This window comes from Octopus sinensis, linkage group LG23, assembly GCF_006345805.1.
Source record: "Octopus sinensis linkage group LG23, ASM634580v1, whole genome shotgun sequence".
NCBI lineage: Eukaryota > Metazoa > Mollusca > Cephalopoda > Octopoda > Octopodidae > Octopus > Octopus sinensis.
In genome coordinates, this window is record NC_043019.1 from 20,544,249 (window position 1) to 20,556,529 (window position 12,281).

General features: G+C 34.9%; 2 protein-coding genes across 4 annotated transcripts in view; one reads left to right on the forward strand and one right to left on the reverse strand.

Annotated features, from left to right (window-relative positions):
- The window catches only part of LOC115223604 (ubiquitin carboxyl-terminal hydrolase 44), a 44,234-nt gene extending 42,801 nt beyond the window's left edge, over positions 1–1,433 (forward strand). The window contains exon 15 of the mRNA XM_036512405.1: positions 539–1,433. Within this exon, the coding sequence (XP_036368298.1) occupies positions 539–1,101 (563 nt within the window). The 3' untranslated portion in view covers positions 1,102–1,433. The remainder of the gene's footprint in view (positions 1–538) is intronic.
- Positions 1,434–9,264: 7,831 nt separating this feature from the next.
- Positions 9,265–12,281, reverse strand: part of LOC115223471 (glycerol-3-phosphate dehydrogenase, mitochondrial) — a 69,843-nt gene continuing 66,826 nt past the window's right edge. For all 3 annotated transcript variants that reach the window (XM_029794064.2, XM_029794063.2, XM_036512403.1), the window contains 2 exons: positions 11,466–11,564; positions 9,265–9,634 (listed from right to left, as the gene is read on the reverse strand). In XM_029794064.2, the coding sequence (XP_029649924.1) occupies positions 9,524–9,634; positions 11,466–11,564 (210 nt within the window). In that variant the 3' untranslated portion in view covers positions 9,265–9,523. The remainder of the gene's footprint in view (positions 9,635–11,465; positions 11,565–12,281) is intronic.

Genomic DNA, 12,281 nt, shown 5'->3' on the forward strand with positions numbered 1-12,281 from the left:
TTAGTGGCTTGGCAAGAGAAGTGCCTGGAGGAGGTAGGGCTGCTTTTTCCATGCCACTGCCATCATTAATTTCAATGTCGGCTTTGTAAGGTGAATTCTACAATTAACCCCTTACCCAACAATTATTTTGAAAATAAATGTATTTTTTCAGACATATTTTTTAATTGTTTTATTTTACTATGTTTTGAATGGTAATTTCGAGGTATATTTCAAACCTTATTTATTATGAATTTTAATTCAATAATATTGATTTTAAATTATGGCATTGGGCAGAAACGAGTTAACCCATTTTTAGACGAAGGAACTCGTTTGCTGTCGATTTTGGCGAGTGTTAACTCGCCAGAGATAGAAAAAAACGATTTCGGTCAAAACGCATATATTCGTTTCTGCCGGGTAAGGGGTTAAAGATCTGATTTTCTCTATATTTTGTTGTATTTTATTTTTATCTTTCCAAATTGTTTGCCACCTTTAATAATTTTACTAATAAATTTGTGAAATGTTTTAATAAAGCTGATTGATTTAATCATTGTCATTTCAGACTCTTGGATACTTTGTAATGACACAAATGTGCAACAGGTTCCCATGAAGGAGGTGTTCAAATCCCAAGTGTACATCTTAATCTTCTCCCTACTAAATCCTTCACAGGAGCCACCGAATGACACTACCACTTCCACCTCCACCACAACCATCCCTGATCTTGCAAAAACCTATATGAAAACAACAGACAGCAAAGGGTCAACAACAAGGGACTCTTTCACTCATATACTGACTACCTCGGAGGAGAACACTGACCCCTTCAACCCATCTCCTCCCCCTCCTCCTCCTCCATCTCCTCCACCTTCTTCTCTCAAGACTGCAGTAAAGTCCTCCCCAACCAAAACGGTGACCACTCAGCAACGCAAGATTCCATGTCTGTTATATTTTGAAAGCCCCTATTACACAAGAAGCAAAAGCCGGCGCAAGCGAAGGGTCTGTGTTTCTCAGGCACTGTGCAGTAGCGTCGTGAAACCCAGCAGTCGGAAGAGGAAACACAAATGCTGCAGCAGGTTAAAAAGCAGCGCTAACAGCGGCAGTAAAAAACGCAAACGCAATGCAACATAAAATGCAGAACAGAAGAAAACTTTCCGTTTTGATAAATTGAATTTTTGTGTTGGTGTGAGCGAGTGTGGTAGCGACATAAATTTGACTGACTTTCACTTGACTTTGCATAAAAAAACATTTCTTTCCTCCTCCTGTTCATGTATGTCAGCATTCCTCTTTCCTTTCAGAATACCATTTTTCATCTCAAAGACTGAAATAATTCATACAGAAAGCCATAAGAATTTTTTTTAGCTGTTTGCTGATATTCACATGTAGCTTTTTTTCCACTTTTTTATACTAAAATTGAAACAAACCAAAAATTGTCATAAAAAAAGAAAAAAATGAACAACAATGCCTGGTTTTTGCATTTATTTATTAATATTTTAACCCCCTCCTCCTTTTTTTTTTTTGAGAGCAGTGAGTTGGCACAATCTTTAGCATGCTAGGCAAAATGCTTGGCACCATTTCATCTGTCTTAACATTCTGAGTTCAAATTTTACTGAAGTTGACCTTATCTTTTATCCTTTCAGAGCCAGTAAAATAAGTACAGGGGACCCTGTCAAAAGCTTTCTTCAAGTCAACAAAAGCCAACTACAGATGTTTATCTTTCGCTATGTATTTCTCCTGCTGCTGCTTTACCATAATAGCATCTTTGGTAGTATAAGTTATTTTTCCCATTGATATTGCTGCACCACTTATGTGTCCATAGCTTACATCAGGTACATTTTATGGAGTTTCTACCTACACCTTTTCTACAGATTGAGCAGGGCCGTCTACCTGAAGGGATTGGTGATTTGTCTGCCTTCCTACTTACTAAGACTGGTTTTTGCTAGATTGACTCTAAGGCCCTTCGATTCTAGACCTTGCTTCCACACCTGAAACTTATCTAGTTTTGATAGTGACTCAGCTATTAGAGCAGGGTCATCAGCATAGAGGAGCTTCCAGGGGAATCCTGTCTTGAATTCCTCTGTTATTACCTGGAGGAGATGAATAAGAGGGGTCTGAGGACTGATCAAATTGAAATCTGCTCACACACTACAAAATTACTGAACATAAGCCTTCAATAACTTACACTACTCCAGGTAGGAGTAAGATTTCAATTTGTTTAGGAAGTTAAAATTTTATTAGTATAAAGAATGAGGTTGTTTTCCAAATCATTGGCTTAATTTAAATATATTGGGTCACCCCATAAATGATGTGATTTTTCCAATTGCATGAACTAAAATTCGGATGGGAATGGGATAAACTACTTTATTTTTAGTGCAAGTTTTGAAGAATACAGTTCGATTTTAACAGTTATTTTTTTCAAAGCTATAATGGAAGTGACAAAGGAGCATATTTGGCATATTTTGCTTTGTGAGTTCAATAAAGGCAACAATGCAATGGAAAGTGTGAGGAATATTAATGCAGTATATGGGGATTGGACAATAAGTGCAAGCCTGTGTCAATGGTGGTTCCAGAAATTCCGAGCAGGAAACTACAGCCTAGACGATGAGCCTTGTCCTGGAAGATCTGTAAGAGCTTGACAAGGATATCCTGCAAACCCTGGTGGAACAAAATCCCGTCGTAACTGAAGAACTCTCAGAGAAACTTGGATTTGGTCATTCAAGTCAGCACTATAAGAAAAACAACCATCTTTGGTTTCAAGACGAAAGGTGATCTTCAATCAGGATAATGCTTGGCCACATACAGCGAGGATGACATTCCAAAGACTGGAGCAGTTTGAATGGGAAACAATGCCCCACCCACCATATTCGCCAGACATTGTCCCATCATTTATTCTGCAGTCTTCAAAATCATTTGGATGAAAAAATATTAATTCTGTAGATGAGGTCAGAACAGTACTGGAGGAGTATTTTTCATCATAGATAAGTGAATTTTGGAAGAAGGGCCTTGCAAGTCTACCAGAATGATGGAAGAACATTGTAGAAAATGAAGGAGAATATATTTTAGATTTAAAAAAAAAAATCATCATCATCATCGTTTAATGTCTGCTTTCCATGCTAGCATGGGTTGGATGATTTGACTGAGGTCTGGCGAACCAGATGGCTGTGCCAGGCTCCTATCTGGTTCACCAGACCTCAGTCAAATCATCCAACCCATGCTAGCATGATTTTTTTTAAAATCTAAAATATATTCTCCTTCATTTAAAAAAAAATGTTTATCTTAATTAAAAGAAGTATAAAAAAAACCGCATTATTTATGAGATAACCCAATAATTTGGCATATACAGTTTTGATCTTTAAAGGAAAGGTTTACATCCTGCGCATATACCTTCCAACCAGTCGAAAGTGCATACTGGTGCATTTTATTGTGGCACCAGTGCTAAAGAGGTTGCTGTATTCTCGGTAAGAACCATATAAAAGAGAGAGAGAAAAGAAGAAAATGATGAAAAGCTTTATTTTATTCAGGTAAAAACACTTTATTTTTTTTGGTCAGATAACATGAAATGACAAATGAGAAAATTCTTTTTTTCTTTTCAATTTAGTAGCTTCGCAAGATGAAACCAAGGGCAGTACATACATCATCTTGTAGAACAATTAGTATTAATTAAAGATGCTGATGAGGAATTGGATAGATTTAAAACTGCTCCCACTCCCAGTTTATTTGTTTTTATAAGATTAACAATTTATTTTAAAATAAAAAATATTGGAGGTTGGTTTTGTTGATTGAAAGTATTTTGTATTTGTCTGAGTATAGTTCAATCCATTAAGTTATTGATTAGTTACAGAACTAAGGTAATTAGTTTTATTAGAGATAAGCATTTTTGTGTTTGAACATTCCATTAATTTAGATACATTAAATAGAAATAACTATAATATAAGTAACAAAACAAAGGATTACTCAGTGGCTGATGTTTTTTTTCATTTAACTGCCAAGTACAAACAGCTTTAGGTATGCTTCAGTCGTTTTCCTGGCCTTCACAGAAACATACTTTTGTGTGTACTTGCAAGTGTAGTAATGAATGAATCAGTAAATAAATATACAAGAAAGCATGCTTTTTGTTGGCATCAGAAAATAGACTTCTTTAAACACTAAATAAATTTAAAATCCCATGCTATGCTATGAAAAAAAAACAATATTTAAGTTAATGATATTTAATGAGTGGAATATTAAAGAGAAAAAAAGAGAGAAAAGTTTAAGGATGAATGAATCTTTATATAAATATACAACATTGTATATTTAACAATGTCGGGAAAATATAATTGTTTAGCAATTAAATAAATCTGATCCTAATTCAACAGTCTGACTATGTATATATTGGGTGTCATAATCAAACTGAAAGATTACTCAATACCATTCTCTAGAGAGCATCATATTTTCTTTTACATGGAAAGGGTTGAAGCTTTGACACACACACAAATATATATATATATATATGTACTATGTGTTGAAGGAATTTTGCTGAGATTCTGGTAAAGGTAAATTATCCCTATACCCGTTACTGAGAAATAGTACCAAATGCTTGCCCCCCACCTGCCTTTCCTCTGCTACCACCACCAAAAATACATTAATTACAAAAGACTCTCCACTGAGACCTTCCTCTGACCCCTGAGTGTTTATTGTATTTTTAATTGGTAAAAGTTACAAAGTGACTCCAAGTGCCAAGAGTTTTGTGCACAGCACTTATATATTTAGCCTGTTACCAAACATTTACATATATATATATTCTTTTATTTGCTTCAGTCATTTGACTGTGGCCATGCTGGAGCATCACCTTAAAGGGTATTAGTTGAAAAATATCAACCCCAGTACTTGTTTGTAAGCCTGGTACTTATTCTATTGGTTTCTTTTGCTCAACCACTAAGTTACGGAGGCATAAACTCACCAGCATTGGCTATCAAGTGATGGTGGGGGGACAAATACAGACACACAAATATATATATATATATATATATATATATATGACAGGCTTCTTCCAGCTTCTGTCAACCAAATCCACTCACAAGGCTATGGTTAACCCGAGGCTATAGTAGAAGACACTTGGCCAAGGTGTCACACAGTGGGACTAAACTTGGAATCAAGCGGTTGGGAAGCAAGCTTCTTACTACACAGCCACTCCTACATATATATATATATATATATACATACACACACACACACACACACACACACACACATATATATATATGTATATATATCTATATGTATATATATGTATAGTATTAGTGCACTGTTTATATGAGTGCATGAAAGCTAAAACAATGAAGTTAAATGCATAAGACTCCAAAATTTTACAATCCTTATTGAAAATATATATGGTCTCTTTTAATAAGAGCAAATAAGCAGATTATCTTTCCAAATATTTGGAGGCAGCTGCCATTTTCTTTTCCCCCCATGCCAAAACATTTAATTTAATCAAAATTTAATTTCTGAACTGAGCTGAGATTCAGGCAAGTTTCTGTTGAGATTGATTTCTGAATGTGTTGGGTGGGGAGGGAGGGAGGGAGAGAGAGAGAATATGATGATGTCTATATTCTTGATTAATATCAACAAAACAAATTTTTAACAAAACTGGTTTGTAAAGAACCAGTTAAAAAATAAAACAAAAAGGTAAAATAAATTCTTAAATAATATGTAAGTAACCCTTTCATTACCGACCTGGCTGAAACCGGCTCTGGCTCTTTAGTACAAATGTCTGGTTTTCAAAAGTTCTGAATTAAGATCTTCCACCAAACCTTAGCCACAGTTTATGTTCCTAAAACTAGCTTAATTATAACGATGTTATTTTACTAAATTCTTTGTTATATTAAAAATAATTGGAAGAAACACAGAGCATCTGAAAATAAATACAGTAACGAAAGGGTTAAAAGCTTCATTAAAAAAAAAAAAGATTAAGTTGTTCCTTATTCTTTCTTATTTGATGGTAAAAAATCTGTGAATAATTCACTCCTGTCTTTAAGAGATTGGGATGGGAGTCACTGTAAATTTGTTAGGGTTTAATTTACATAATGGTGAATAGCTTGACTCTAGTTACAACACCACCCAATAGATTGTCGATAAATTTGTCCTCATGCCGAAAACATATCTGGTGAAACTGTCATGCTTTTATCCACAGTAAAATATTAAATTTGCTAAACATTATTTTAAAAAGATTGTATCTACTGCAAAATTCACATTTAGTCAACAGTAAAAAAAAAAAATAAACTCAAAGAGCAAAAGCTCTTCGTGTCACTAAGTGAATGGTAAAAGACAGCATTGAGGGAATCCAATGAATTTGCCAATAAATATCAATATCTTGAAATACTGGATTCTTTAACAGGAGTGTCTGAGAGAGACAAACAGGACCTCTGTAACAGACTTGGAGAGAAGTCACTGAAAAAGTTGCAAATAGTAACAAGAACTTTGACAAAAAAAAAAGTTTGAGTGTTAACTAACAAGTCAAACAAATGATCAATTAGTTAACTGGATAGATATTTAACTAATTGATTAATAATTAAGGAGTGGAATTGAACCAATGTTCAATTTAATATTGGCATAATGACTATTTTCTGTTCATTTTATTTATTTTATTACTAGTAGGACCTGAGAATATTTCATGGAATTAATTGTAAACCTATTGGGTTATTTCTGAAAACTTTATCCAAAAAATCTGAAAGCGTAGCCTGTGTTGTGTCTGTATCAAAAGATATTCACTAATTTGCTAATCACTGAAAAGTGAATGAAATTGGAATATGATGATTACTTAATGCACTTTATATACTTTGTGCACACTTTTAAGGACTAAATTATACAGCACTCTCCCTCTTTCATTCTTCACATTACCCTCTTTTTCTCTCTTTGCCTTTCTCTTCAACTAGTCATGTGAAAGTGTTACAGACAGGCTAAGTAACAGAAGAAAAAAACTTAGTTAAAAAAAAGAAATTACACATTTCACTCACCGTCACCTCCTGCTCTGCATCCTCCTCTCCCTTTCCCCTTCAACTAATCACATGAAATTGTTACAGACAAGCTAAGTGATGAAGGAAAAAGCATAATTATTATTATAAGATTCTTTTTGCAGTTCTGTTTCCAAGTAAGTTTAACTTCTCTATTCATGACAAAAACATGTTTATTAGCATATCTACTCATATAATGAGCCCTGTTATTTGTTCTATCAAACATACATACACATATATATATTTTGGGTTATCCCATAAATAATGTGGTTTTTTTCAATTGCATGAACTAAAAGTCAGAGGGGGATGGGATAAACTACCTGCATCAACTTACTATAAAAGCAGGTAGTAATTTTACCTCGTCCTTATTCTTAGTACAAGTTTTGAAGAGTGCAGTTCGATTTTAGCAGTTATTTTTTCAAATCTATAATAGAAGTAACAAAGGAGCACATTCGGCATATTTTGCTTTATGAGTTCAATAAAGGCAACAATGTAACAGAAAGTGCAAGAAATATTAATGCAGTGTATGGGGATCAGAAATAAGTGCAAGTTGGTGTCAACAGTGGTTCCAGAAATTTCAAACTGGAAACTACAGCCTAGAAGATGAACCTCATCCTGGAAGATCTGTAGATCTTGATGAGGCTGTCCTGCAAACCCTGGTGGAACAAAATTCCATTGTAACTGTTGAGGAACTGACAGAGAAGCTTGGATTTGTCCATTCAACCATTCATCAACATCTGATGCCATTAGAAAAGTCAGAAAATTGGGTCAATGGGTTCCTCACAAACTTTCTGAGTCTAATCGCATGCAGAGAGTGAATGTGTGCTCTTCTTCATTGTCATGTCTCACGAATGAACCTTTTTTGGACCGAATAGTGACTGGTGATGAGAAATGGGTTCTCCATAAAAATGTCAAGTGCCACAGATAGTGGGTGGCAAAAGGAGAAACACAGGCACCCCAGGCTAAAGAAGGTCTTCATCCATGTAAGGTGATGTTATCTGTTTGATGGGATATGAAAGGTTTAGTCCACTTTGAACTTTTATACCCAAACCAAACGATAACAAAGGGGATCTACTGCAAGCAGCTTGAGTGGCTTAAGTCAGCACTAGAAGAAAAATGACCATCTTTGGTTTCAAGATGAAAGGTGTTCTTCCATCAGGAAAATGTTCAGCCACTTATAGCGATGATGCATTCCAAAGGATGGAGCAGTTTGAATGGGAAACGATGCCCCACCCATTTATTTGCAGGACATTGCCTAATCTGATTATCATTTATTCTGTAGTCTTCAAAATTATGTGGTATGAAAAAAATATGAATTCTGTAGATGAGGTCAGAATAGTACTGGAGAAGTATTCTTCATCACAGATAAGTGAATTTTGGAAGAGAGGCCTTGCAAGTCTACCAGATAAATGGAAGAGTATTGTAGAAAATGAAGGAGAGTATATTTTAGATTAAAAAAGAACTTTGTTTATCTTACTTTTGAAAGATAAAAGAAGAATAAAAAAAACGCATTATTTATGGGATGATCCATTATATATGTGAGTGTGTGTTGGTATATCTATTACTTGTTTCAGTCATTGGACTGCGGCAATGCTGGAGAACTGGCTTAAAGGGTTTTCTTACTCAAACGAATTGACTCCAATACTCATGCTTATTGCTCACTTAACAACCATTCTACTTTAATCTAATGCTGTTTATATATATATATATATACATATACACTACCGTCAGAAATTAATTAGCACCCTTGATTTGCTCTTCACTCAAGGTATGTGCTGTCACCTAGTGGCCATATCTCGAACTATTGCTTTGTTGCGAGTTCACTGTTGCGCAGAACGATGACGTAACTTTGTTTGCAGAGCAGTTTGAGAGTCTACAGCCTTATGATGTTGACATAGCAGTGCAACAACAACTTGGAGTGCGGATGCAGACAAATCTTCCTTTGTTTAATAGATATAGGTAGCGCCTCGCAAGGACCGAAATCACACCATACTAAATTTTCTCATCGCGTAAGACGTTTTGAACAGCTCATAGGTTAATTGATTTAACCTATTTAATGTAGAAATTTGAGAAGTGCTAATTAATTTCTGACGCAAGTGTATATATATATATATATATATGCTGTTATGTAAGATGTGCTGCATCTATAACATTAAGTAGATCAATAATTGGTATGTTAAGACTTGTATGTCCAACATATATATGCGAAAAGGGAGAGGAAGCTTCTGAATTTCTTGTTCATTGTTAATATGCGATATATCTATTGAGCATGTGGAAACTTTAATGTTTGGCAATTCTGTTTTTTTCTCTGTGGATAAAAAAAAAGCATACCCACCCCCCAAAAAATAATCACTTACCAACAATGTGTTAAGCATGACAATGAATTTACCAATAATGGTCAGGCATGCGATGATGAATTTATCTGACTCCCAAATGAGATTCCAAGAGGTTATCTCTGTTTCACTAATATCAAGACATAAAATAAATCATTACATAATTCTAAAGTGTGCAAACGGATTTAATTCCCATTTGGTTAAAATAAAAGAAAAAAGATGGAAAAACGCCTAGACACCACCACCACTGCGTTCAACAGGTATCACAGCACTCTCTTTAGCACGTACAGCATATGCAAATCGGCTGTTAGAAATGGCACCAGTCTTTAGTGCACTCATCATCTGGAAAGACAGAAAGAGATAAATCAACTTAGATTATACTGTTCTTCAGTGAGAAATTTTACTCTCTCTCTCTCATACACACACATATATATATACACACACAGGCATAGCTTCCCAACCACATGGTTTCAGGTTCTGTCTTACAGTGTAGCCCCTTAAGCAAGTGTCTTCTACACTAGTCCTAGGCTAACCAAGGTCTTGTTAGTAGATTTGATCGATGGAAACTGAAAGAAAACTGATATATGTATGTGTGTGTATGTAGGTATATCTATATTAATAAAAGCGACATTCTGTCTGTCTGGGACCCCTGTATCTCAGCCTATATTTGCTCTATACAGACATATTATACCTTTTTGGAATCAGGATGATCTCGGGATTGAAAATATGCCCTTCAGTTGGTTCTTGCACATCCAGCATTGGGATCTGATTTAAAAGCATTTGGGGTTGCTATTTCTAGCACATAAAGCAACCATGAGAGGTACAAGAGTTACCTCCCTTAGCTTTAAGTTTTACTAAGGAATTTAGTGGTTCTTTTATCGTTTTCAGTCATTAGACTTCGGCCGTGCTGGGACACCGCCTTGAATTTTAATTGAACAAATCGACACCAGTTCTTTCTTTTTTTATGCCTGGTACTTTCTTATTGGCCTCTTTTGAACTGCTAAGTTACATGAACATAGACACAGCAACACCAGTTGTCAAGCAGTGGTGGGGGATGAACACAAAGTCACAATACACACACATCTTCTATTCAAATTTTAAAAGAACTCCAAAAATTTGTGAAGTTACAAGTTTTTCCTTTAAACTGAATTTAAAGTAATACCGCATTAGTGGGGTACCAATAAATGCTTTATTATTATTGCTGTCTTTGGTTTTGGGCCACAAGCCCAATTAGCCCTCTACAGGAGCCAGCTTAAAAGTCCACATGGAGTGCAGCTTTTAAACTAATGTATATATATATATATATATATATATATATATAATATATATATATTGTTCGTAATATTTTATCTCGTTCGGCTTAACAGCCCTTCTTGTCTGTGTTACTGTTATTCTCCTTATCCTGTCTTTTACTGTTTATATTTTGTACTGTCGTTACTGTCCTGTTTTTGTTACCATTTTTACCCCTCCACAAAAAAATCTCAAATAATATTTCATTTGCTTTTCGCGGGAAGGAATGTTTCATTAAAGTCGTGTCTCGCCTTGACATTCGAAACACAGAGTAGATGAAACAAAGGCGACTGAAGAAGGGGAATTTTCCTTGTATTGTATGTCCTGTACTCTATTTTTTCGTTGTTTAAGAAACATGTCCATTTCCTTGGTTTTGTGTTTATGTTTTCGTTTCTCATTGTATTCGACGTTTTTTTGGTGTCCTGTACCCATATATACATGTAGAGGTAGGTACGTACATATATGTATGTATATATGCATATGTTTTATTTTATTTATTAATTTATTATAAAGCACCCACTACACTCACGGAGTGGTTGGCGTTAGGAAGGGCATCCAGCTGTAGAAACACTGCCAGATCAGACTGGAGCCTGGTACAGCCTCCTGGCTTCCCAAATCCCCGGTCGAACCGTCCAACCCATGCTAGCATGGAGAACGGACGTTAAACGATGATATATATATATATATATATATATATGTTTCTAAATATGTGTGTATGTATTAACATCATTATGTGAGTGGATTTGGGAGACAAAATCTAAAAGAAGACACTGTGTGTGTACCTTGTCTTGACATTATGTGATGGTTGCTCATTTCCTGCAAAATTTACAAACAAAAATTTCAAGGTTTCAAATACATTGGAGTAAAAAAAAAAAAAAATTACCTGCAGGAATTCTCCCATGTCAACTTGTGCGTTTTTATTCAGATCAACTTCTTGCAAAATTTGGTGGAGATGGTCCTCGCTAACAATTTGGTTACTTTTCTGTGAGAAACAAGAAATGTTTATCCGCAAGTTAGAAATATTATCATTGTTTGTCTTTTACTGAAATAAATGATAATTATAATTATATATATATATATGTATAAAAAATACAAACTGGGACAAGAACACAAAACATTTTGATGACGACACAAAAAACACGGACGGGACATTCGAAGCCTTCAATCTTCAGTCAAGAACCGGATATACACATACATGTAATATATATATATATATATATATATACACATACATGTATATATATATATGTATATATATATATATATATTCGTTTTGCAAGATTTTTGATGTGAAATCGTGTATTGAAACAGATATTGTTGTATTTAGGAATGGTCATTTTGCCTGATGAGGTCACAGGAGTGTGACGAAAGAACTCTGACCAAAATAAGATTAAGATTAATGTAAAAAATAAATAACGCTGAAGTAAAATAACACCAAATATATAGTGCGAGTGTTATTGACTAAACTGGCAAAATGACCATTCCTAAATACAACAATATATATATATATATATATACATGTGGAGGCGCAGTGGTTAGGGCAGCAGACTCGCGGTTTCGATTCCAAAAAACCAGGCATTGTGAGTGTTTATTGAGTAAAAACACCTAAAGCTCCACGAGGCTCCGGCAGGGGGTGGTGGCGATCCCTGTTGTACTCTTTCGCCACAACTTTCTCTCACTCTTTTTTCTGTTGGCCTGC